This window comes from Mus musculus, chromosome X (genome assembly GCF_000001635.26).
Source record: "Mus musculus strain C57BL/6J chromosome X, GRCm38.p6 C57BL/6J".
NCBI classification, from domain to species: domain Eukaryota; kingdom Metazoa; phylum Chordata; class Mammalia; order Rodentia; family Muridae; genus Mus; species Mus musculus.
This window is the reverse complement of record NC_000086.7, coordinates 149,272,123-149,297,779: the sequence shown is the minus strand read 5'-3', so window position 1 is coordinate 149,297,779 and position 25,657 is coordinate 149,272,123. Positions and strand designations below refer to the sequence as shown.

The 25,657-nt window shown below is 38.6% G+C and overlaps 1 protein-coding gene across 2 annotated transcripts in view; it reads right to left on the bottom strand.

Annotated features, from left to right (window-relative positions):
• Window positions 1-25,403, bottom strand: part of Gm15093 (predicted gene 15093) — a 32,627-nt gene extending 7,224 nt beyond the window's left edge. The window contains exons 1-6 of one of the 2 annotated variants that reach the window (NM_001099920.1): window positions 25,318-25,403; window positions 15,735-15,860; window positions 14,936-15,015; window positions 10,305-11,263; window positions 1,029-1,110; window positions 173-222 (exon numbers count right to left, since the gene is read on the bottom strand). In NM_001099920.1, the coding sequence (NP_001093390.1) occupies window positions 173-222; window positions 1,029-1,110; window positions 10,305-11,263; window positions 14,936-15,015; window positions 15,735-15,860; window positions 25,318-25,333 (1,313 nt within the window). In that variant the 5' untranslated portion in view covers window positions 25,334-25,403. Of the gene's footprint in view, window positions 1-172; window positions 223-1,028; window positions 1,111-10,304; window positions 11,264-14,935; window positions 15,016-15,734; window positions 15,952-25,317 lie in introns of those variants that run through there. The other variant, XM_030251159.1, reaches the window with a different exon arrangement.
• Window positions 25,404-25,657: the final 254 nt, after the last annotated feature.

Genomic DNA, 25,657 nt, shown 5'->3' with positions numbered 1-25,657 from the left:
AGTAGTGCCAGAAACAAGCAACAACCAGCACTAGTTCCTCAGTTTCAATGTATCCTTCTGTAATATGGAAATGGTAGTATCTACCCACAAAGGCCATGTGCTGATTTAATATTCAAGGCCCTTTTTAAATATTTTTTCCTCTAAGCACTATACAAAGTCTGTGTAAAGTTACCTGTCAAAACTTTCATCACTCTCTTCAGCACTGCTGTAGCCGTCTTCTAGCTAAATAGAAAACATTGAGATAAACGATTGAAAATACATCCTTACTCAGTACGAGGTGATTTTTAAAAAATTCTCAATAGCAAGTCTTAGCATTTAAACAATATTCCCTTCTTTCCTTGGTTCTTAATATTCTTAACTATGGGCTTGGCCATTTTGTAAAGCTTCTGTATCTTGGTTAACCACAACAATACCCAAATTTCACCCCTATAACTAAAGTAAGTTGCTTTTCTATATTCCTGTCTCTCTTATTATTTCTACTCCCCAGTAATGGCTAGTCAAGTCATAATGATCCTCTGGCATTCTGTAACTTAACATTGACTGGCTAGTCTTGCAATGGCCAAGATCCCATCAAAAGGGAAAATTTTCTGTCCCCTTCTCCCTTTCCCACCCTCTAACTACTCTTGTGTCTAAGAGGGCTTCTGGCTCTCTAATGTCTTGAACTAGAAATCTCCTCACAACACATCCTTTCCCAAACAAAGCCTGTGCTATTATAGAGTCCCTTGCTCCTGTATTTCACTTTTATTCTTACTGATCTTACAAGTGTAACATTCAATTTCTGATATTGTACACACATGCAAGAACATCCAAGGCAGTGTGCCCTTAGAGATAAATCAGTCTAAGACTGCTTAACATGTCAGAAAACTGTAGCCCAGAAGGTGACATCCCCAAGTCACAATCATGAATACAAATAAATACTAAAATTTTGAAGAAGGAAAGAAGATCCAAAAGAAGAGCCTAGTTGAAAGAAAATAATACATGGAACCTCATAGAATTTCGAGGTAGAAAATAGAAAGTATTGTACTTACCGCTACATTCAGTTCAACTGTCTCATTTCTTCGATGTTCCTGTACCCATAAATAGTCAGTCCTTTCTCTTATTGCAGACGATCTGGTATATGTCATAAAGGGTGAAAAATTAGAAAAAAAATTAAAAACGCCTATTACTAACAGATTTCACATATGCAAATGATTTATTTAATTTCATGTATACATCATATCTGTGCTGATGGATATTCCTCTAGATACATGCAGAGTCAAGAAGAGGGCAGCATGTTTCCTCCATTATCACTTTCCAACTTGTAGGTGGGTTTCTCCTTGACAGTATACCTTGCATTTTCTTGGCTAGTTCGGAAGCTAGGAAGGCCCAGTGACTATCCTGTCTTCCCCATTTCAGCAATTGGGCTAGAGGTTTGTGTAGCATCACTGATTCATGGTGTGGATGATGGGACTTGAACTCTAGTCTCCATGCTAGTACATCAAGTGCTCTAACTCCTAAGTTGCCTCTCTAGACCCCTATTTAAAACTTCTGCATTACAAATTATTTATCTTTAGAGTATTAATATGTAATCAGTTAGAGCTGTATGCTACATTTATGAATTGTGCCAGCAAATGGATGAATACACTAAGAAATATTAGTTTGTGGATTATCTGAATCTGTAGATGTGATTGTATAACCTCAGAAACCATGAAAGTACAAGGGAACATAGTGGGAGTAGGAACTCTAGAGAGCAGTGAAATAGGACAAGGGTGCTATGAAGGGATAATAAGAAAACAGGGTTGAGATTTAACTGAAAAGGAGGAAGGAAACACAGATCAAGAATAAAGGAACCCTAAATAACACCAAGAATGGTTAATAAAAACATCTATTTTGTTTACTTCACATACATATGTTGTGTCTGAACCTGTGCTCTGAGCAGAACATGGACACTAACTCCATACCGAGTCACACAACATCCAAAAGAAGGTCAATTCCCAGGTGTTTTAACACACATAGGATCATAGGAATTCAGGAGCTAGGTCACACCAGGATTTCAGGATCCCAAAGGCAGCTTGACTCCCAGGAGCTCTAACACACGCACAATCAAAGGAACTCAGGAGCTTGGTCACGCCAGGATTTCAGGATCCCTGAAGCACCTTGATTCCTAGGATCTATGACATCCCCAGGATCTCAGGATCTCAGGGTCTCAGGATCTCAGGATCTCAGGATCTCAGGATCTCAGGATCTCAGGGTCTCAGGGTCTCAGGGTCTCAGGGTCTCAGGTTCTCAGGATACAAGGATACCAGGATACTAGAGACAGCAAGAATCTGAGGAGTTCTGACACAACCAGGAACACAGAAGGGACAGGCTCATGTCCCAGAGAAAACTAGGGCAGGTAGCACTAGAGATAACCAGAGGCAAGCATAAGATCATAAGCAATAGAAACCAAGGTTACTTGACATCATCAGAACCCAACTCTCCCAACACAGCAAGTCCTGGAAACACTATCATACCAGAAAAGCAAGATTCAGATCTAAAAATCACTTCTCATCATGATGAAAGAGGACTTTAAGAAGGATATAAATTAACAGCCTTAAAGAAACACAGGAGAACACAGGTAATCAGGTAGAAGCCCTTAAAGAGGAAAGACAAAAATCCCATACAGAATTACAGGAAAACACAACCAAACAGGAGAAGGAATTGAACAAGGCCATCCAGGATCTAAAAATGAAAACAGAAACAATAAAGAAAACACAAAGGGAGGAAATGCTGGAGATAGAACACCTAGGAAAGACATTAGGAGTCATAAACACAAGTGTCAGCAAGAGATAGAAGAGAGAATGTCAGTTGCATTAAATACCATAGAAAACATTAACACTGTCAAAGAAAATGCAAAATGCAAAAATCTCCTAACTCCAAACATACAGGAAATCCAGAACACAATGAGAAGACCAAACCTAAGGATAATAGGTATAGAAGAGAGCAAAGATTCCCATCATTGTAAATACCTTCTACAAAACTATAGAAGAAAACTACCCTAACCTAAAGAAAGAGATGGCCATGAACATAAAAGTTGCCTACAGAACTCCAAATAGATTGGACCAGAAAAGAAATTCCTCTGGTCACATAATAATCAAAATACCAAATGCACAAAACAAAGAAAGAATATTACAAGCAGTAAGGGAAAATATCAAGTAACATAAAAGGCAGATGTAATAAGAATTACACCAGACTTCTTGCCAGAGACTATGAAAGCCAGAAGATCCTGGGCAGATGTCATATAGAACCTAAGAGATCACAATGTCAGTCCAGGCTACTATACCCTGCAAAACTCTCAATTACCATAGATGAGGAAATCAAATTATTTAAATGGCAAAAACAAATTTACACAGTATCTTTCCACAAATCTAGCCTTACAAAGGATAATATATGGAAAACTCCAACACAAGGAGGGAAACTACACTCTTAGCCACATAAGCATAATTCCAATTCTAACTACTAAAATGACAGGAAGCAACAATCACTTTTCCTTACTAACTCCTTACATCAATGTACCTAATTCCTCATTAAAAACATAGACTAAGAGACTCCATAAGTAAATAGGTCCCACCATTTTGCTTCATAAAGAAATCACAACTCAGTGACAAAGAAAAACTCTACTCAGAGTTAAAGGCTGAAAAGAAATTTCCAACTAAATGGTCCCAAGAAAAAAGCTGGAGTAGCCATTCTAATACTGAATACAATTGACTTTCAACAAAAAGTTATCAAAAAAGATAAGGACACTTCATACTCATCAAAGGAAAAATCTACCAAGATGAACTCTCAATTCTGAACATCTATGCTTCAAATTCAAGGGCTTCCACATTCATTAAGAAATTTTAGGATCTTGGTTATGGGATTCCACAGAAAGTAGTCTGCACAGGTTAGAGTGTGGAATACAGAAGCTAACAGCTTCTGAGACAGATGAGAGCCACAGAGCTTCTGAGGCAGCACCATTTTCAGGCTCCAGACATCCGGCCAATTCCTGGCCAGAGGACAGGTGTCCGCCAGGCCTGGGAGGCCTTTCCCTCAGGATCCGTGGAAGCCATCTTGGTTCCGGGACTCTGAAGAAAGTAGTCTGTACAGGTGAGAGTGTGGACTACTGAAACTAACAGCTTCTGTGACAGGCCAAAGCAACACAGCTTCTGGGAAAGGTCCTGTTTTGGGCCTTCATCTTCAGCCAAGAGGAGGTCCAAACACCAGATAACAGTGGACTTTCCCTGTAAGAGGAGAGCTTCCCTGCAAAGACTGCTCTGACCACTGAAACTCAGAGGAGAGAGCTAGTCTCCCAGGTCTGCTGATAGAGGGTAACAGAATCACCAGAGGAACAATCTCTAAATGGCAAAAGGTAAACATAAGAATATTACTAAAAGAAACCAAGACCACTCACCATCATCAGAACCCAGCACTCCCACTTTGCCCAGTCCAGGGCACCCCAACACACCAGAAAAGCTAGACCGAGATTAAAAGCATATCTCATGATGATGGTAGAGGACATCAAGAAGGACTTTAATAACTCACTTAAAGAAATACAGAAGAACACTGCTAAACAGGTAGAAAGACATAAAAGAAGAAGCACAAAAATCCCTTAAAGAATTTCATGAAAACACAACCAAACAGGTGATGGAATTGAATAAAACCATCCAAGACCTAAAAAGGGAAGTAGACACAATAAAGAAAACCCAAAGTGAGGTAACACTGGAGATAGAAACCCTAGGAAAGAAATCTGGAACCAAAGATGCGAGCATCAGCAACAGAATACAAAAGTTGGAAGAGAGAATCTCAGGTGCAGAAGATTCCATAGAGAACATCGTCACAACAATCAAAGAAAATGGAAAATGCAAAAAGCTCCTAACTCAAAACATCCAGGAAATCCAGGACACAATGAGAAGACCAAACCTACAGATAATAGGAGTGGATGAGAATGAAGATTTTCAACTTAAAGGACCGGCAAATATCTTCAACAAAATTATAGAAGAAAACTTCCCAAATTTAAAGAAATAGATGCCCATGAACATACATGAAGCTTGCAGAACTCCAAATAGACTGGACCAGAAAAGAAATTCCTCCTGACACATAATAATCAGAACAACAAATGCACTAAATAAAGATAGAATACTAAAAGCAGTAAGGGAAAAGGTCAAGTAAAATATAAAGATGGGCCTATCAAAATTAAACCAGATTTTTCAACAGAGACTATGAAAGCCAGAAGAGCCTGGACAGATGTTATACAGACACTAAGAGAACACAAATTCCAGCCCAGGCTACTATGCCCATCCAAATTCTCAATTACCATAGATGGAGAAACCAAAGTATTCCACGACAAAACAAAATTCACACATTACCTTTCCACAAATCCATCCCTTCATTGGATAATAACAGAAAAAAAAAAAAACAATACAAGGAAGGAAACCATGCCCTAGAAAAAGCAAGAAGGTCAACAAACCTAAAAGAAGACAGCCACAAGAACAGAATGCTAACTTTAACAACAAAAATAATAGGAAGCAACAATTACTTTTCCTTAATATCTCTTAATATCAATGGACTCAACTCCCCAATAAAAAGACATAGATTAACAAACTGGCTACACAAACAAAACCCAACATTTTGGTGCTTAGAGGAAAGTCATCTCAGGGAAAAAGATAGACACTACCTCAGAACGAAAGGCTGGAAAAGAATTTTCCAAGCAAAAGGTATGAAGAAACAAGCTGGAGTAGTCATTTTAATATCTAATAAAATCGACTTCCAACAGAAAGTCATCAAAAAAGACAAGGAGGGGCACTTCATTGTCATCAAAGGAAAAATCGTCCAAGAGGAACTATCAATTCTGCATATCTATGCTCCAAATAAAAGGGCAGCCACATTTATTAAAGAAACTTTAGTAAAGCTCAAAGCACACATTGCACCTCACACAGTAATAGTGGGAGATTTCAACACACCACTTTCACCAATGGACAGATCATGGAAACAGAAACTGAACAGGGACACAGTGAAACTAACAGAAGTTATGAAACAAATGGATCTGACAAATATCTACCGAACATTTCATCGTAAAACAAAAGGATATACCTTCTTCTCATCACCTCATGTGACCTTCTCCAAAATTGAACACACAATTGGTCACAAAACAAGTCTCAACATGTACAAAAACATTGAAATTGCCCCATGCATCCTATCAGATCACCATGGACTAAGGCTGATCTTCAATAAAAAAATAAATAATAGAAAGCCAACTTTCACGTGGAAACTGAACAACACTCTTCTCAATGATACCTTGGTCAAGGAAGGAATAAAGAAAGTAATTATGGACTTTTTGGAGTATAATGAAAATGAAGTCACAACATACCCAAACTTATGGAACACAATGAAAGCATTTCTAAGAGGAAAACTTATAGCTCTCCCACAATACCTCTCCTCGGCATATATGCAGAAGATGTTCCAACCGGTAAGAAGGACACATGGTCCACTATGTTCATAGCAGCCTTACTTATAATAGACAGAAGCTGGAAAGAACCTAGATGCCCCTCAACAGAGGAATGGATACAGAAAATGTGGTACATTAACACAATGGAGTACTACTCAGCTATTAAAAAGAACGAATTTATGAAATTCCTAGGGACATGGATGGACCTGGAGGGCATCATTGTGAGTGAGGTAACTCAATCGCAAAAGAACTCACATGATATATACTCACTGATAAGTGGATATTAGCCCAGAAACTTAGAATACCCAAGATATAAGATACAATTTGCAAAACACATGAAGCTTGGGGAGAACGAAGACCAAGGTGTGGATACTTTGCCCCTTCTTGGAATTGGGAGCAAGGCACCCATAGAAGTAGCTACAGAGAAAGATTTTGGAGCTGAGATGAAAGGATGCACCATCTAGAGGCTGCCATACCCGGGGATCCATCCCATAATCAGCCTCCAAACGCTGACACCATTGCATACAATAGCAAGATTTTGCTGAAAGGACCCTGATATAGCTGTCTCTTGTGAGAATATTCTGGGGCCTATAAAAACACAGAAGTGGATGCTCACAGTCACCTACTGGATGGATCACAGGGCCCCCAAAGGAGGAGCTGGAGGAAGTACCCAGGAAGCTGGGGGATCTGCAACACTATAGGTGGAACAACATATGAACTAACCAGAACCCCTCAGAGCTCGTGTCTCTAGCTGCATATGTATCAGAAGATGGCCTGGTTGGCCATCCGTGGAAAGAGAGGCCCATTGGTCCTGCAGACTTTATATGCCTCAGTACAGGGGAGTGCCAGGGCCAAGATGCGGGAGTGTGTGTGTGTGGAGGGTGTGGGGGACTTTTGGGATAGCATTGGAAATGTAAATGAAATAAATACCCAATAATAAAAAATAAATAAAATAAAATATTATGTATACTGATGAGCTGGAAAAAAATAAATTCCAAAAGTGAAAGTATGACTCTACACAGTGCATGCCAATAGCCATAATATTCCTTATATTTTGAAAGTTTGAAGAAGTATGTAAATACTAGAAACTAACAATTGAAAGTATACTACTCAGTCAGCTTTAAAAATGTGCAACATTAAGGAGGTGAGAGAAAAATCAATAAGGAAGTTGTCTCAGCCCCTAATTCATTCATTGTGTCATTGTAGATAGTTCCTATTTAGACTTCTATGTAAACAAACCATGAAAATATTTTGCTGTTTGTATCAGACACTATCCTCTTATCAAAATGTTTTGAAGATATTTTAATGCTGGTATTCCATGATACCATTATTTAAATAGATTGATATCCATGTTAGTAAAATTTGATAGTACTTTCTTAGGGTCATGGTATATTAGGTTTTGAGTCCTTATTCTAGAGGTAACTGTGAAATTACCATGTGAAAAAGAAAGAAAGAAAGGAAGGAAGAAAGAAAGAAAGAAAGAAAGAAGGAAGGAAGGAAGGAAGGAAGGAAGGAAGGAAGGAAGGAAGGAAGGAAGGAAAGAGAGAGAGAGAGAAAGAAAGAAAGAAAGAAAAAGAGACTTAACAACAGAAACTGTAAAAATCGAAAAAATAATCAGATCCTACTACAAAAGCCTATATACAACTAAATTGGAAAATCTGGATGAAATGGAAAATATTCTAAGCAGATACAATGTGACAAATCTAACCCATCTACACAGCCCCATAACCCCTTAAGAAACAGAAGCAGTCATTAAAAGGATGTGGAGAAAGAGGAACTCTCCTCCATTTTTGGTGGGATTGCAAGCTGAGACAACCACGGTGAAAACCAGTCTGGCAGTTCCTTAGAAAAATGGGACATAGTAGTTACTACCTGAGGATCCAGCTATACCACTCCTGGGAATATACCGAAAAGGTGTTCTAACATATAACAAGGACACTTGCTCCACCATATTCTGAGAAGCCATATTTATAATAGCCAGAAGCTGAAAAGAACCCACATGTCCTTCAACAGAGGAATGAATACAGAAATTGTGGCACATTTACACAATACTACTCAGGGTATTAAAAGCAATGACTTCATGAAATTCTTAGGCAAATGTTTGGAACTAGAAAAAAAAAATAATCCTGAGTGAGTTAATAACACAACCACTAAAAGAACATATATGGTATACACTTACTGATAATACCCAAGATATAATTCATGTTCTTATTACCCAAGATGTAATTCACAGACTACATGAACCTCAAGAAGCAGGAAGACAAAAGTGTGGATACTTCGCTCCTTAGAAGGTGGAACAAAATACCCATCGGAGGAGTTACATACACAAAGTGTGGAGCTGATGGAAAGGCTATCCAGTGACTGCCCCACCTGGGGATCCATCCCAAATACAGTTACCAAATCTAGACACTATTTCAGGATGCCAAGAAGTGCTTGCTGACAGGATCCAGATATAGCTGTCTCCTGAGAGGCTCTGCCAATGCCTGACAAATACAGAGGGGGATGCTCACAGCCAACCATGGAACTGAGCATAGGTTCCCCAATGGAGGAGATAGATAAAGTACTGAAGGAGTTGAATGGGGTTGCAGCCCCATAGGAGGAACAACAATATGAACCAACCAGATCCTCCAGAGTTCCCGGGGACTAAACCACCAAACAAAGAGTACACATGGTGGGAAGCATGGCTCTAGCTGCATATGTAGCCAAGGATGGCCTTGTTGGACATCAGTGGTAGTCCTTTGGTCCTGTGAAGTCTCGATGCCCCAGTGTAGGGTAATTGGAGGGCAGGTAAGTGGGAGTGGGTGGATGGGTGGGGGAATACTATCATAGAAGCAGGGGAGGGTGGATAGGATGGGGGTTCTGGGGGTGACTGAGAATGGGGACATTTAAAATGTAAATAAAGAAAATATCCAGTAAGAAATTAAAAATATTAATAAAATACTTATGTCATATATGTGCATATTTAAACATATGTATGTATGTAGTTTAAATGAAGTTTTACAATTCTAAGTGCCAGCTCTCAGCACAAGGATTATAGACTACATAACATAAACCCTGTGCTAGGTACAGGAAACCTGCTCTTCAAGTGTTAGACACAGCAATAGAAGAGACTCCCAAAATAATATTGGCTACTGCTGTTGCCCTGTTTGCTTCACATAATTTGAAGGCAAGTTTCTACAGCTAAAGACAGCATACACTTTGGAGAGTGGATTTGGAGAAACTGCTGTAAGATATACTTGTTGGGCTTAGACATAAATCACTTGACTAATGTGTACAGGCTCTATCACAATTTGCACAACAACATACAACCTCACACACATACAAACATGCACTCTCTCTCACACAGATACATACACACACATACATGAAAACACACAAAGAAGGAGAGATAATTTGTCTGATGAAGCCTTTAAGGCTCCTAAGGAAGGAAATAAAGGAAAGAAACAGGTTGATTACCATTAGTTATATCCTATCATATCAATTTCGTACAATTTGTTGGTATATTTTCTTGCTTACTAGCTTGAAAGATGCAAAAGGAGTAGCTACTCTGAGTCGTGCATAGGCCTAGTAAGAAAGGCCAGAAACTGGGAAACAATCTTAGGCCATCGCATATGCATGTGAGTTGATATCATGAGCCACAAAATTGTTCCCATACACTCCTGAATTGTACCAGTGTCTGAAAGACTATCCTTTCAGGGATCATTTCTATAGTTTGTTACCAGACAAGTTTCTCCTACTGTGTGCAGCAGTGTCTGAATTGGGAAAATACTAATTTAGTTATTAAGACACAGAAATTCTTATACTTTTCTATATCATTCCAAACATTGTACTAACATTGATAAAGTACTGATTTTGTTTCTACCTGTCAATTTCTGGCTCAGATCCTGGTGGTGATGCATCCCTTGGTCCATTTCTTCCTCTTGGACCATGGTATCTTTCTCTTTCATGAAGCATCCATGACTGGATGCTACTAGATCTCAATGAGGTGTGATAACGATCTCTCCGTGACCGGATGTTATGAGCTCTCCATGACTGATCATTATGACCTCTCTGTGACTGGTTGTCATGACCTCTCTGTGACTGGTTGTCATGACCTCTACGTGACTGGTTGTCATGACCTCTCCGTGACTGGTTGTCATGACCTCTCTGTGACTGGTTGTTCTGACCTCTCCATGACTGGTTAAGATCTCTCCATGACTGGTTGTTATCAGATCTCCATGACTGGTTGTTATGAGCTCTCCTTGCATGGCCGTGATAAGCTCTCCCTGAGTGGTCATGATGAGATCTGCCATCATGGTTGTGATGAGCTAATCCTGATTGGTTATCATGAGCTCTCCCTCTTTGGACTTGATTATCTCTCTCTGTGTGGCCAGGATGAGCTATCCCTGAGTTGTTAGGAAGAACTCTCTCTGTATGGGTAAGATGATATCTATCTGAGTGGCCATGTTGAAGCCTAACTGCATGGTTTTGATGTGGTCTACCTGAGTAGTCATGAAGTGGTCTACCTGAGAGGTCAGGATGTGGTCTCACTGAGAGTTGATTGTGTGGTCTATCTGAGAGGTCATGGTGTGGTCTATCTGTATAGTTATTAGTTCTACCTGAGTAGACATGAGATCTCTCTGACTGAACAGGAGCTCTCCTGAATCGATTACATGATCTTCTGGAATCGTGGCCATGAGATCTGCCAATGTGGTGGTCATGAGATTGGGAGAGGCCATGTAAACTCCTGAAGAACAATTGGATTCTTTCTTGTTGTAGCTGTCTCTCTTCTGATTGGTTTCCATTCCTCCTTGTTAGACTTTCTAGGTTGACTTGTCTTGTCTGCAAAAGATCCCAGTTATATAATATAAATGAGACAGTCTATGATTAGATTAAGCCATAAGTGTATTTTTAAAGCCCCTCCTTTCTTTCTTCCTTCCTCTATTCCTCCCCTACTTTGCTTTTTTAGAGGTCCTAATTATATTGTTTAGGTTAGCCTGAAACACGTGATTTTCACGAAGTTTGGATTTATAGGCTTGTGCCACCACATCAGCTTCTCAAGACTATTTCTATCAGTGATTTTATCCTAGAATGAATGACAATACTTTTATTTAATAGTTTACGGAGCTATCCTATATACCATGTCACTTTCACAAGGAAAATTACTTGTATGTATCATAAAAATAATGAAAATTAGCTGTCTTGTGTATTTTACCAACTAAACCATTTGACATCGTACTTGAGAGTAAAGAGATATTTTGGGGGGAACTTGCAGAATTTCATGATAGCCAGTAACTTACTACATATACAACTGTGATCTTGAACTTCTAAACTCCTCCATCAACCTCTTCAACACTAGGATTAAAGACACTTGCCACTACAAATGGTACTATATGGCAATGAGGTTTGAACTCAGGGTTTTATGCATGCTAGCTAAGTACCCTACCAACTGAGTTACATCTACATTTAAGAATGTTCTGTAATACAACTCTTTAAGATCAAAGAAAAATATTCCAAATTATTCTACTGAGTATTTCTCTACCCAGTGGTCATTAAAAATTTATATTTGAATGTAAACAAATATTTAATTCTAGGGAGAATAACTAAGTGAGTGGAATACAAATGCTATAAAGGTAGCAAAGAGTTGGCTTGGTACAATTCAAATAAATGGATCTGGTAATAGCTTAGCTTTATTTTCATTCTTTTTATCTCTTTAACCAAAGAGGTATAATAGTGAGTCACTCGAAAGGAGACAGTAAAAACTTTGACAGTGTCTATGATAATCCTTAAGAGTAAGTGAGCAATATTATACAGACAGTACTAAAAAAGGTAGCTTTACACCAGTATATTTTGCTTAGAAAGCAAAAGACCCCTATATTTGGTATTTCCATGTCCTGCTACAACACTTCTGAATGGTCAAAGTAACTGACATTAGGAAGAAGGTGCTACAACAAGGACTATTTAAATGCAAACTTGCATACTATTGTAAAATAATCATTTGTGTAAGGAATATTTTCTGTATTGGGATTGTAGCTCAGTTGTCCAGTACATACTCAGCATGAGCAGGGCTGTGGTTCTCATAAGAAATCATTTACATGAAATTAGGTACTACATGATTTGTAAACTTAAGGAAAGAAATACTAATTTTCTTTTAATAGTGAAAACTATTGTGTATTTTGTCCATGATATGTGTGGGTGTGTATGCTGTGGTGTGCATGCAGAAGTCAGAAGGCAACCTTGCATGAACCTACTTTCTCCATCCACTTCTACAAGCATCCCAGAGATCCAACTTAATTGGCTAGGCTTTTGTGACAAGAATCTCTCAAAATATTTTTATATAGTCAGGGTGTAATATCTCTTGCCTATATTCCCAGTACTTGTCTCAATGCTATCAGAAATTGGTTTGCATGAATGGTCCACTATCCCCACTTTGGTTTTCTTTACTTTTCTCAGTGATTTCTGGTATGAAATTCTTGAATGGTTCAAAACTATTTGCAATGGATAGATGATTTCAATTTCAATATACTTTAAAATATTTTCAGTTGGGAGTATCTTGGACGACAGCAAAAGGGAACATATTTTTTTCATTCTTTCTATATTTATCACTTGTACCCCAAACTTTGGACAGGGGATCTAGTTAAATTGGTAGAGTCCTTGTCTATCATACATATCTCCCTTGACTTAAGCCTATACATTCCATAAAACTAGGTGAAGTGTCTATAATTCCAGAAGATAGAAAGGAGAGAATCTTGAGTTAATGTCATCCCTATATAGGCAACCTGGCTTTCATGAAATATCATTTCAAACAAACAAAGAGAAAAATCAAAAACCCTTTAAGGAATCTAGGATATTGCCCTTTGGTTGAATACTTGTTTAGCATGTGCAAACTACTGGGTGCATTCCATGAAAATAAACAAACAAAACAAACAAAGAAAAACCTAAACCTAAACGAAATAAAACCAAACCAGAAGTAGTATCACAAATATCATCCTGCAAGATCTAGACCTCTTTCGGTCAAATTCAATTCTTCAAAACAGAAGGAAGTATTTCATCTCTGCAACACAGAATGGAGACTATGCTAAAAAATGTAACCTATTCCTTCACAAAATAATGTTCCCTGAATTGCCACTGTGTGTGTGAGTGTGTGTGAGTGTGTGTGTGTGTGTGACAGAGAGAGAGAGAGAGAGAGAGAGAGAGAGAGAGAGAGAGAGAGAGAGAGAGAGAGAGAGAGAGAGAGAAAGTGTGAGTACACATAATTTTGAGCTTCAAGGAGCTTGAGTGAAGTTGTCATCAGGTGTCCTGCTCTTACTTTCCAAATTACTACCTTGAGATAGGGCCTCTTACAGTACTTGGAGCTAAGTCACAGCTAGTCAGATCCTATATCCATTCCAACAACACTGGGATTACAGGTGTACCCTTGACCAAGACCAAGTTCTGCTTTTTGTGTGGGTTCCATGTCCCCATTCTCCTTTGCAAGTGCTCTTACCCTGCAGACAATTTTCCCGTTCAACCACTGTTTAACACCAGATGCTTATATAACAGTTTAAGAATAACTAGTTCTTACTGTTAAGCTGAACTACTGATACATATCAAAATTCTTGTCCCATGACCCAGTTACCTATGCCAGTTTAGAAGTACAGGGAAGTATAAATTTTTCCTCTGGAAAGTTCCAGAATGTGTTTCATATCCCATTTCACTTAATTTCTATCTTCACGTGATTTTTTAATGTGTATAGGTTTGTGTGTGTGTGTGTGTGTGTGTGTGTGTGTGTGTGTGTGTGTGTGTGTTTATGTGTGTGTTTTATGTGAGATTATGCCCCATGTGTGTGGTGCTTACAGAAACCAGAGGAGGGGTTAAAGCCCTTGAAACTGCATTTAAGTTATAGGACCACTGATGTGGGTGTTGAGAGCTGAACTTGGGTCATCTGGAACACTAGCAAGCACTTTTAAATACTAGGGTATCTCTCTACTCCAGATTTCTGGTTCATACCATTAGTTTTTGAGGGTAGTAAACTATTTTTATACTATAGCTTAAGATAAAAATTTATAAGAGGACAAAATGAGAATAATATTTACAATTAATGACAATCACAAACTATCTATTTTTGTACCTTATAAATTCAAAATTCCCAATGATTAAAATAAAAAATAAAATGTTTCCTGAAATAGTTGAAGGGGCCTTCCTCCTGCTGCAATACACTGCCCACCCCATGATGATCAAGGTTTCTGACCCTCTTCCTTTTGTACACTGCCTTGATCATAGTGTTTTTTTACAAAGAAAAGTAATTATGATACCTAACATATAACACCTTCTCTTAGTTTCATCACTGGAAGATTGAGACAGGATGAACATCAGAAATTCTTTACCAACCTAGGCTACATAGTAAGTAATATACTACCTTGTACTATTGAACTTGTAAGACCTTGTCTTCAAAGAAACAAACACACTCATCTCTAAAAGAACTATGTTACATCTCAGACTCTTGATTTCTGTTAACCCTTAGTGTTCACTTACCAGATGAAGTAGAGGATGATTTGCTGAAAATCTTTGTCTGAAAAAATGGCCATTTCTTCCCCTACTGTCACGTCTGTGTCCTGTGTATTATTTTGAGAAAATTTATTTTCCATATTTTCAGCAGTGAATTCAGTATCTTTTAGAAACAGTTTTTAAAAGATAGGCCTTGTTTTGAAAAATGACTTAGTATTTCAACACTCTAACGTTGTCTGCTTGTCTCACTGAATGCTATACAAGAGTGATTGTCCATTCTATCTATACTCAGCATTTCAAAGTGGCAGTCTTCAGTTTATGTGGAATTCAACATTTGGTTGTATATGGTACCAAACTGGAAACCTATCTAGAAATAATATAAAGACTACGACAACATAAAAATTCTGTTACAATATGTTCCCTACTCCAAACAATACTGTTAGGTTTAAAGAAGACATTCTTCCCATTCAACCTTATTCCATTCACTCAGTGACATTGTTTTCTAACAAAATGTCTTTGTTATGGTGATTAGGCTATTGATCATGCACTTAACACTCCTGTATTGCCTCCCAGTAGTGGATCAACCTGGCAAATTTAAAACAATTACCTCCATTGTTAATTTCTACCCCTGCTCTCCATTAGAAAAGCAGCTCTTATAAATGAAACATATTTTTTTTCATCTGAACTGGAATTAAACTCTTACCAACCTTGTACAAGTCCATGTCTGAAAAATATGAAGCATGTAACATAATATAACATTAGAACAGTGCAAGTTCAAAAATCTGCCTGCTCGTTTTTACCACCTGTGCTGTTCAGTGTACTTTACCTCTCCCTCGCGGATGTCCAGGGAAAAATGCTTGCCCTCTGGAGCTTTCTGACTGTATGTCATTCTCCTCATTGTATTCTTCTTCAGAATTAGCAGCTTCTAGATATCTCAGCTGTCTAATTTCGTCTGTACAAGATATTACAGAAAAATTAAAGAAATGAGAAGTCAAATGACAATAACGTCTTCTTAGCCAGAAATTGACATTATATTTCATCATATTATGGAATATATAGAACTGTTAATCCTTTAAAAATCCTAACACTATAGTAAAAGAAAGAATAATTTGTAACAAACTTGCACAACGATAGCAAGATTAAGAGGTTTTATTGTTTCTCTTTACACCACACACACACACACACACACACACACACACACACACACACACACACACACACACACACATTAGCAGGTGTGTTAGAAAGAAATGTTACGTCTCTTCTCCTGGAGCTGGAGCTAGAGTTAGAGTTGCAGGCAGGCATGAAGCAACCAGCTTATATGTAGGAATTGAACTCTGATCCTCTGAAAGAAAAAATACTCTTGAAAAAAAAGTTAAATGTTTTTTAAAAATTAATTCTTGGAGAATTTCATACAATCTATTTTGATCATAATCACCCTACTCATCCCAGATCTAACTCTTCTTCCTTACCCATTCAACTGTGAATCCACCTATTTTTAAAACTCATTAAGTCCAATCTATGTTGCCTATATACTCTTGGATATGCAGCTATCCACTTGAGTGTGGGTAACATGCTAGCATCACAACGTTAAAGAATACAGACTATCCCCATCTAAGCAGCTAACAGTTGCCAGGAGAAATTTCCCAGCTCTCCTCAACATGCCAGGAGCTTGTTTGACTTGAGGTACTGGTTGTTCTAGTACTACAATTTCTCCATCTCCATGAGAGTCAACAAGCTATTTCAAAGTATTTATCAGTTTCCACACTAATCTTAAATTTGAATAAGAGCTGATATTTTATTTGGTCAATTGACAATGATCCTGTGAAAGGCATCCCTACAACACAGAAACCTTTGAGAAACATCAAACATATTTAGCAATAATCAGCAATTCTACATGTTACTGAATCAACTAGGGCAATTCAGTAGCTTTTCTATATACCATCAATAAACATACAGATAATAAATATGTGTTATATGTACATTATGCAATATTATTCAGTTGTAAAGAAAAATGATATCATGGAAACTTTGCAGGCAAATAGATGAAGGTAAAAGAGATCATTGTGAGTAAAGTAACAGACTCAGAAAGATTAATGTTTCATATTCTCACTTTCTGTCTCTTCTGAGGTTCCTAACTATAAATATGCAGATATGAATATATATCCTAGAGTAACTACAGAGACTTAGGAAGGCAAAAGTCATCCCTCCAATAGTAGGAGCATGGAGAAGCTAAAGAGAGGAGGCTGTTAGTATCATAGAAATGATCTGATCAGGGAAATTCAAAACAGATCTCTAATTACTGAAAATGAGTGAGGTAAATATAGAAGGGGTACAATAACATTAGAGATGTTTAGAAGAAGCACGAGGAATAACTTGAAACTATGTAAAGAAACACTTATGACAATATAATTCTCTGATATATATATATATATATATATATATATATATATATACACAGACATACATATATACATATATATAGACATACATATATAAATATATATATACACAGACATACATATATATGTGTGTATATATATATATACATATATATATATATATATATATATATATATATATATATATAATTTAAATGACACATTTTCATCTAGTTGAAAATGCTACTTGTAAGAGCCAAAGACAAGCAAGCAAATTCACTAACTCCCACTGAGAGAACCCCTTTTTTGAGGTCTTTGTCAGGGTTGTTCAAGAAACTCCCAAAATATTTCAAGCTGTTTCTATTGCCCTTGATTGCGATTGGGAGTGTAAGGAAAGTCCATATTGGAGAAGTGAACATGCACATCAGATGCTGGCCCAGAGACCTCTGAGTTGGAACTGACCTGAAAGCCTCCTCCCTGAGAACTTGCACTCATGATACCATAAGGACATACAGGTTTCCAATGGATGGAAGCAACCAACACTCCTACCCACTTATGATACCTAAATTCCAGACCAATCAGCATTGCATAATAGCACTGGCAGTATAGTTTTAGCACCAATCCTTGCAGTAATCAACTGCTCTTTAACTGGACTTAAAGACTCATTCAACAGGTGGGAAATCACGGTTGGTACGTTAAACTAGCCAAGTACCCAGGTCTAATGAAGCCATGGATTGTGAAGAAGAATGTACAAATACTACATTACTTAACCAGACAAATAATTTCTTTTTCAACGTTTTTTATATACCCCCAGAGAAATAGAGTCTGTTGCAAAGAGAGGACAAAAACTTCTCTTTGTACCAGATTGAAACAATTACAGAAAACTAGAAGTAATCCAAGAATTTCTTGATCCCAGTCTAATGCATTAATACACCAATAAAACAAAGTGCCTACTTGAATATTATGCAACTTCAGGCAAGAGAAGGATGAATGGTTTTTAGAGCCAGAGGTATAATGAGTTTGCTCTCATAATGTATCTCCCCGGAATGCCAGAAGTGAAATTCATAGTCTCACCAACCTGACTTATAGGAGACCTGAACAAGAGTGTCGCCAATGGACATGCTAATGTGGACATTGAACACTCAAGAGAGCTTAACACTACCTAAAGAACTTTAGGCAACTGAAGAACACTGAGAGGAAGACAAAGTCTCCTCCCCAGGGAAGAGCACACCAATTGTTTACCACAAAGCAAATGGTCAGCCCTAAAAACATAAACATAGAAGATATATTAAATAGACTTTTCATGTTTCATTTATATTTTAGGAATACACATTAACACATATACATACCTGTGATGGGGTAGGGAAAGAAAGAGTTTAGTGACAACTATTTAATGAATAAAGAGTACAATATACTTGGAAACAGCAAAGAGGAGTAATATGGTAGGTTTTGTAGGAAGGGAAGGGAGAAATAGTGTAATTATAATATCGAAAACTGTTCAAATATATGGAAAATATTAATCTGAAGGAAACAAATGTACAATCTAAACTGATGGATGATCCTGGCATTACCAGTGATAAGCACAATCTCAGCACTTAGAAGGGTAAGGCAGGTGGGCTTCTACACATCAAATTATCTCAAAAATGTGAAAGAAAAATAAATAAATTCAGCAATATTTCAATTGAAATGAAAGGAAAATGATTATTAAAAATGGTATCTACGTTCCCATATTAGAAATGTCTGATGACTAAAAAGAAATATTTAAAATTGATTCTTGAAAATATATCAAGTATTTTAACAGTGACATCCCTTTAATTTTTATAAAATGGTTTATTTATTTTTTTAGATCCTGCTAGCTAGACAATAAAATAGAAGGGGACAGAAATACTTCTGTTTTGTTTCTTATAGCTTCTGTTTGATGGCAGGATCCATATGTCACAGTTGGTAAACACTTGCCATGCAAGTTTTAGGACCTGAACTGGAACCTCACAAGCTTCCCTTTTCTGAGGACCTGTGAGATGGTTTAGTGTGTAAATCCAGTTCTTGCCATGCCTGACCCTGTGACCTCCGTGTTGAAAGGAGAGGAGCAGCTACTCTAAGTCAAACTCTGACTACCACAGGTACACTGTAACATGACACACAAGCCCTGAACACACACAAAGCAAATTAACAGAAAACTTGAAAATGTTTGAACCAAAGGGTATATAAATTATGAACTTTTAGAAGGAAAAAAGACAGGAGAAGCCCTGGGACTTACTGGACAGTCAATCTAGCCTAATCAATAAATTCCAAGTCTCAGGGAGAGACTTCTTTCAAAACAACAACAACAACAACAACAAAAACAAAAAACAAAACACACAGGAAGATGGCTCCTGGGGAATAAGACTCAAATTTGACCTCTAGGGTATTTTCAATCTTGTACAAGAATTCCTACACATGTAACAGCTACCGTGTACACACAAACATGCTTACACACATGTATATATACACCTGCAAATGAACTTGTCTACACACACACATACACCAATTTGTTAGGAAAAGTGCAAAAGAAAATTTCTCACATTATGCAGTTTGTATTTGATTACTACAGTAAATGAAATTGGTATGAAATTGAAATAGTTTTTTTTTAACAGAAAACTTTTTTTCTCAAATGTATCCATGTGGCCTGTGAAAATTACGGTATATTATTTGTGACCCAGGAACAGCACACAACTCATTTCATAGGAGATAAAGGTAACACAAAGCACCAACTTCCTGGTTTGGTGGCTTACAGTAACAAATTCTGACATTAGAGGGCAGAAACGAGAAAAGGAAAACAAGGGGCAGCCGGTGCTATGCAGACAGATCCTGTCTAACTAAAAATAGGAGAAGATACAGGATCAGAGATCAAGTCCAAGTAGATCAAGGACCTTCACATGAAACCAGATACACTGATAGAAGAAAAGTTAGGAAAGAGCCTCTAACACATCTGCACAGGGGAAAATTTCCTGAACAGAACACTGATGGCTCAGGCTCTAAGATCAACAATTGAAAATGTGACTTTATAAAATTGAAAAGCTTCTGAAAGGCAAAGGACACTGTTAAAAGGAGAAAACGGGAACCAACAGATTGGCCAAAGATCTTCACCAACCCTACATTCTATAGAGTGCTAATAACCAAAATATACAAAGAATTCAAGAAGTTAGACTCTAGAGAACCAAATAACCTTATTAAAAAATGGGGTACAGATCTTCTGTATTCATTTCTTTGTTGAGGGAAATCTGGGCAGTTTCCAGCTTCTGGCTACTATAAATATAGCTGCAATGAACATAGTGGAGCATGTGTCCTTATGACATGTGGCAGCACCTTCTGTGTATATGGCCAGGAGTGGTATAGCTGGATCTTCATTACTATGTCCAATTTTCTGAGGTCCTGCAAGACTGATTTCCATATGGGTGGTACTAGCTTGCAATCCCACCAGCAATGAAGGAGTGTTCTTCTATCTCCACATCCTCACCCACATCTGCTGTTAGCTGAGAGTTTTTATTATTGGATATTTTCTTCATTTACATTTCAAAAGTTTTCTCTTCTCCTGGTTTCCCCTCCAAAAAACACCATCCCCCTACTCAGCAACCCACCCACTCCCAATTTCTGGTCCTGTCATTCCCCCAAACTGGGGCATAGAGCCTTCAAAGGACAAATGGCCTATCCTCCCATTGATGGACATCCTACTAGCCCATCCTCTGCTGCACATGCAGGTCAGCTGAGTTTTTGATCTTAGCAATTCTGACTGGTGTGAGGTGTAATGTCATGGTCTTTTTGATTTGCATTTCCCTGATATCTAAGAATGTTGAGATTTTCTTTAGGTGTTTCTCAGAGCCATTTGAGATTCCTCAGTTGTAAACTCCTTGTTTAGAGCTGTATCCCATTTTTTATTGGATATTTTCTTTATTTACATTTCAAATATTTTCCCCTTTCTGGGTCTGTCTCCCCTTCTGAAATGCTCTATCCCATCTCCACTCTCCCTGCATCTATGAGGGTGCTCACCCACCCACCTGACCACTCCTTTCTTCCTGATCTGGCATTTCCTTACACAAGGGCAATGAACAGCCTCAGGCCCAAAGACCTCTCATCCTTCTCTGCCTCATATGTGACCAGCAACATGGGTTCCTCCATGTGTATTCTTTGCTTGGTGGTCTACTTCCGGGGAGCTTCAGGGGCGGGTGGGGGGGGGGAGTCTGGTCTGTTCACACTGTTATTCCCTCTATGGGGCTGAAAACCCCTCAGCTCCTTGAATCACTTCTCCAATTCCTCCATCAGAAAACCCCAAACTTGTCCAATGGCTGGCTGTGAGCATCTACCTCTGTATCAGTCAGGTTCAGGAACAGTCTTTCTGGAGACAGCCATATCAAGTTAACATCAGCAAGCACTTCCCAGCATCCAAGCTGTCTTGGATGCAAGCTGCTTTTCATGGTGGTTGGTTGTGCTGAGGATCAAACTCAGTACTTTGTGCATGCTGGTCAAGCACTCTGCCAACTAAGCTGGACCCTACTTCTTAACAAACACAGTTTACAAATACAGGCCTTTGACAGTTCTCCTGTTTTTATTTTATTTTGTTTCATTTTATTTCATTTTTATTGTCCCTTTCATGCATCCCCCTTCCCTGTTACCCCTCCACAAACTCCACCTCCCCCCTCTCCCCACTCTCCTTTGACTTGATGAGGGTGCTCCTCCACATACTCACCCACTCCCACCTCACAGATCTAGCTTCCCCCTACACTGGGGCACCAAACCTCCACAGGACCAATGGCCTCCCTTCCCATTGATATCAGATAAGCCCACCCTCTGCTACATATGTACCTAGTGTCATGGATCCTACAACTGCTGTGCCCAAATCACCGTAGCCACAGCATCCAAAGGAGCACAGATTTGGATTGGCAAGATGTTGTTTTACAAGCCATACTATGGTCATTTAAAAGGAAAAGCAAAAGCAAAACCAAAGAACCCTGTTTTTAAAAGTGTATGTTTTGTACATCATTGAGACCAGGTATCACTTTGCAGCTCAGACTTTACTCAAAATTATATAAACCTGTTTCACCTGCCCCAGTCTTCTGGCTACAGGGTGAGCCTCCACGTCCAGTCTTTTATGAAGAGCCTGAAAACAATCTCTCTGTGGACCTGGAGTTTGAAACTGAGGGTCTTGTGAATACAACATTCAGACCTACACCCACTAAGTTCCATTACTGGAAGGGGATTATAAGCATGTGCCATTATATTGAATGCAGGGGTTTATCTGTGTTAGGCATGTAAAGTACAAGGTTAACTACATCTCCAGGTGTGTGCTCTCCATTTTTATACAGGAATGATCCCATACAACATTTATTAAAAACTCAAGCAAAGAAATTTTAGACTTTGGACCCTCGTTGGCTTGTAAATTGTATTAATATTTTTATCTGAAAGCATTAATTTTGTGAGAGCATTATTCAATAATTACAAAATATTAAAACAAGACAAGTTTTCTACACACTGAATCACAACTGAGAAAGTACTTCATACAGTGGACACTCTAAAGAATGTGACAGAGGAGATGGGGGAAAATTCATGAGTCTCGATCCAGTGCATGGGAGACCCTGGGTGTCATCACCTGTGATGGGTGGAGACAAGTTAAGTAACAGGTTCCTCTCACTCTCTGAGATTCAAGCTATACTTACTTCCAGAAGCCTTTAAAATGGGGATTCTACAGATTTCCTTAGTGTCTTTCTTAACTAGATAATTGTAAATTTAAGAAGACAGCATTGCTCACATATTAGAGTGCCAAGTGTTAAATTAATAGTGTACACTCCATACATCTTTGTGTGACTATAGTTGAGGACATCTGTTAGGCTGTCTTGGAAGTGCAAGAGAATATCACAGAACTCTGAACTAGGCCTTTTTTTTTTTTTTTTGTCTTACTGTCTAAAAGATAGACATGGCGAACAGAGAGCCACAATTTTAGGCATGTGTTTGCTTTTAAATCCAATTCTGGTATATTTAACACCTTTTACCTTAAGTAAGATTTATAATGTAGTTTGGGATATTAATATTAATGACAAGTATAAAAATGACATCTTGGACCTTTTATATATTTATTTTGTAATTATTTGTATGTGCTTATCTATATGGCCATGTACTTGCATGTGTGTTCTGGAAAGCAGAGTATGGACTTGGATACCAGGGACCTGTAGTTAGTCATGTTTTAGATCTCTTGGCCCCAGAACCCAGTACCATAATAAAAGGGGGAAACTGGGGTTGAAGGGTGCTCAATAGGCAGTCTGAAAGGAAAGATCCTTTCTAAACAACAACAACAACAACAAAAAAAAAAAAAAACCCAAAAAACAAAAAAACAGAAAAATCAAAAAACCACCCAACTCAGTTACTACCTCTTCATCTATCCATACCATCCCCAAGGCCCAACTTTAGACTCTCATATTGGCTTGGTACACCACAAAGAACATCAGACTGAAAGCTCTGCCATTAGTTAAGGAAATTAATACACTAATATTGCAGGCCAGAAAGTGAGCCTTTATTCGCTTCCTCCTCAAACAACTTCTAATAATGATTTCTAAGAACAATCAAGGAAACCAACGAAATTAATGCTCACTCTTTCTCTCACTTCAAATATAGATATTTAAATTTTTACTTTTATGCACATGGCTTTGGAGACAAGATTATCTGCTTTTGGTCACCCCTTATCAGACTTTCTTTTCCTATCTCTGGTCTGGTGCTGTTTTCTGTAATCTGAATCCTCTATACCATATATTTTTAAACTTTGGGTTTTTTGTTTGTTTGTTTGTTTGTTTGTTTTCAGAGACAGGATCTATCTGAGTGACACCTCAGTCTGGGCTCAAATACATAAATATTTAATTGTCTCTACCTCACACGTGATGAGACTTAAGTCATGGGTTATCAGGCCCTGCAACCTCTCCCCATTTCTTTCACTCTTTCTGTGTCTTCCTGTTTCCAACTCTGGGTATAAGTATATTCTCTATTCTGTGCTTCCAGTCAGTTACTCCTTTCTCAACAGTGTGCTGATCCACTTGTTCCTGCAGCCGAAGTTGCTTGTTAAACAGTTTATGCCATATTCAAAAATATACTCTCACAGACAGACTCTCACAGTCACAAAAACACCCAGAAACACAGTTGCACACACTCACAGACACACACAGACTCAGGCAAACAGACACAGAAACTCACACAGACACACACACCCCATACACACACACACACACACACACACACACACACACACACACACACACACACACATTTTTCTGTTACTTTGAAGCCCTTGTTAATGATAACAAAGTGCCTCTTAGTGAGAATGTTCAGGGAGTAAAAGAAGGAAAGGACTGGGCAGGGAGGGGCTGCAGTATTAAGCTGTGGCTTGTGGGATAATTGAAGTCTATATCCAGGCATGGGACAATAGTGATTTATACAAACAGTCAAGGACACCCATCCAACAAATGTTCATGCTCTACTTTTTCTGGCGTTTTAATTTGAGGATCCCTTGAAAGCTAGCCGTACATCCATGAATGAAGCCCATCCCACACTCTCCCAGACTTGCCCTCCTAAAAAAAAATCATGTGCTATGCCCTTCTGGCATTCTAATTCCCAGATTCCTAGAAGGCGATCCCTAGGCTCTAGGTATGTGATCCTGGAGGTGGGAACTCTGCAAGTCCCCTGTCCTCACTCGAAAATAAGGGCCAATTTACTGTCACCCTATCCAAAAACCATCAATCACCAGGTTGTTTATAGTTTCCCTTCCAGAATAGAGGGTTTGATGGGGTAGAGGGGCACTATGCAAGAAAGTCTAAAAGCCCCTCCTCGAATGAGGAAGTCAGGAGAGACAGAGCCTGAGCCCTCTTGGGAAATCTCCACACCTGCAGGCGCCATTTTGAGCAGCCCCTGTTATGCAGAGGTCTCCCAGTCAACATCCTTTTCTGACCAGTGGGAACCCTGAGCAAGGAGAGGGGTCGCGCTGCTACTCTCAAACTAGAGAGAACTGGTTACCTTCATGGTTCTCCATCAGGTTGCCACCTCCTGTGGGAGTCCCAGCCACCTCAAAGACCAGAGATCCACATGCTGAGGTTTGTCTTCCCCTGACTCAACAGTTTCCTAAAGGCGTCCTCCAATCACTGTGCTTCCTGCACTCTGGCAGAGGCTCAGTGGCCAGTGTTCAGCCTATGCAAAATTCCTTGAAATATATAACCTGAAAGTAAGAATGCTTTTCCCCCCAACAGCTGGTCCCTTGATTTTCTGTGTACCCAGCTTGATGACTTGCTGGCTGGATTAGAAATCAAAATGGGAATTATTTTCCTGCTTTTTTTTCTCTGTTAAAACAACTGGAGAC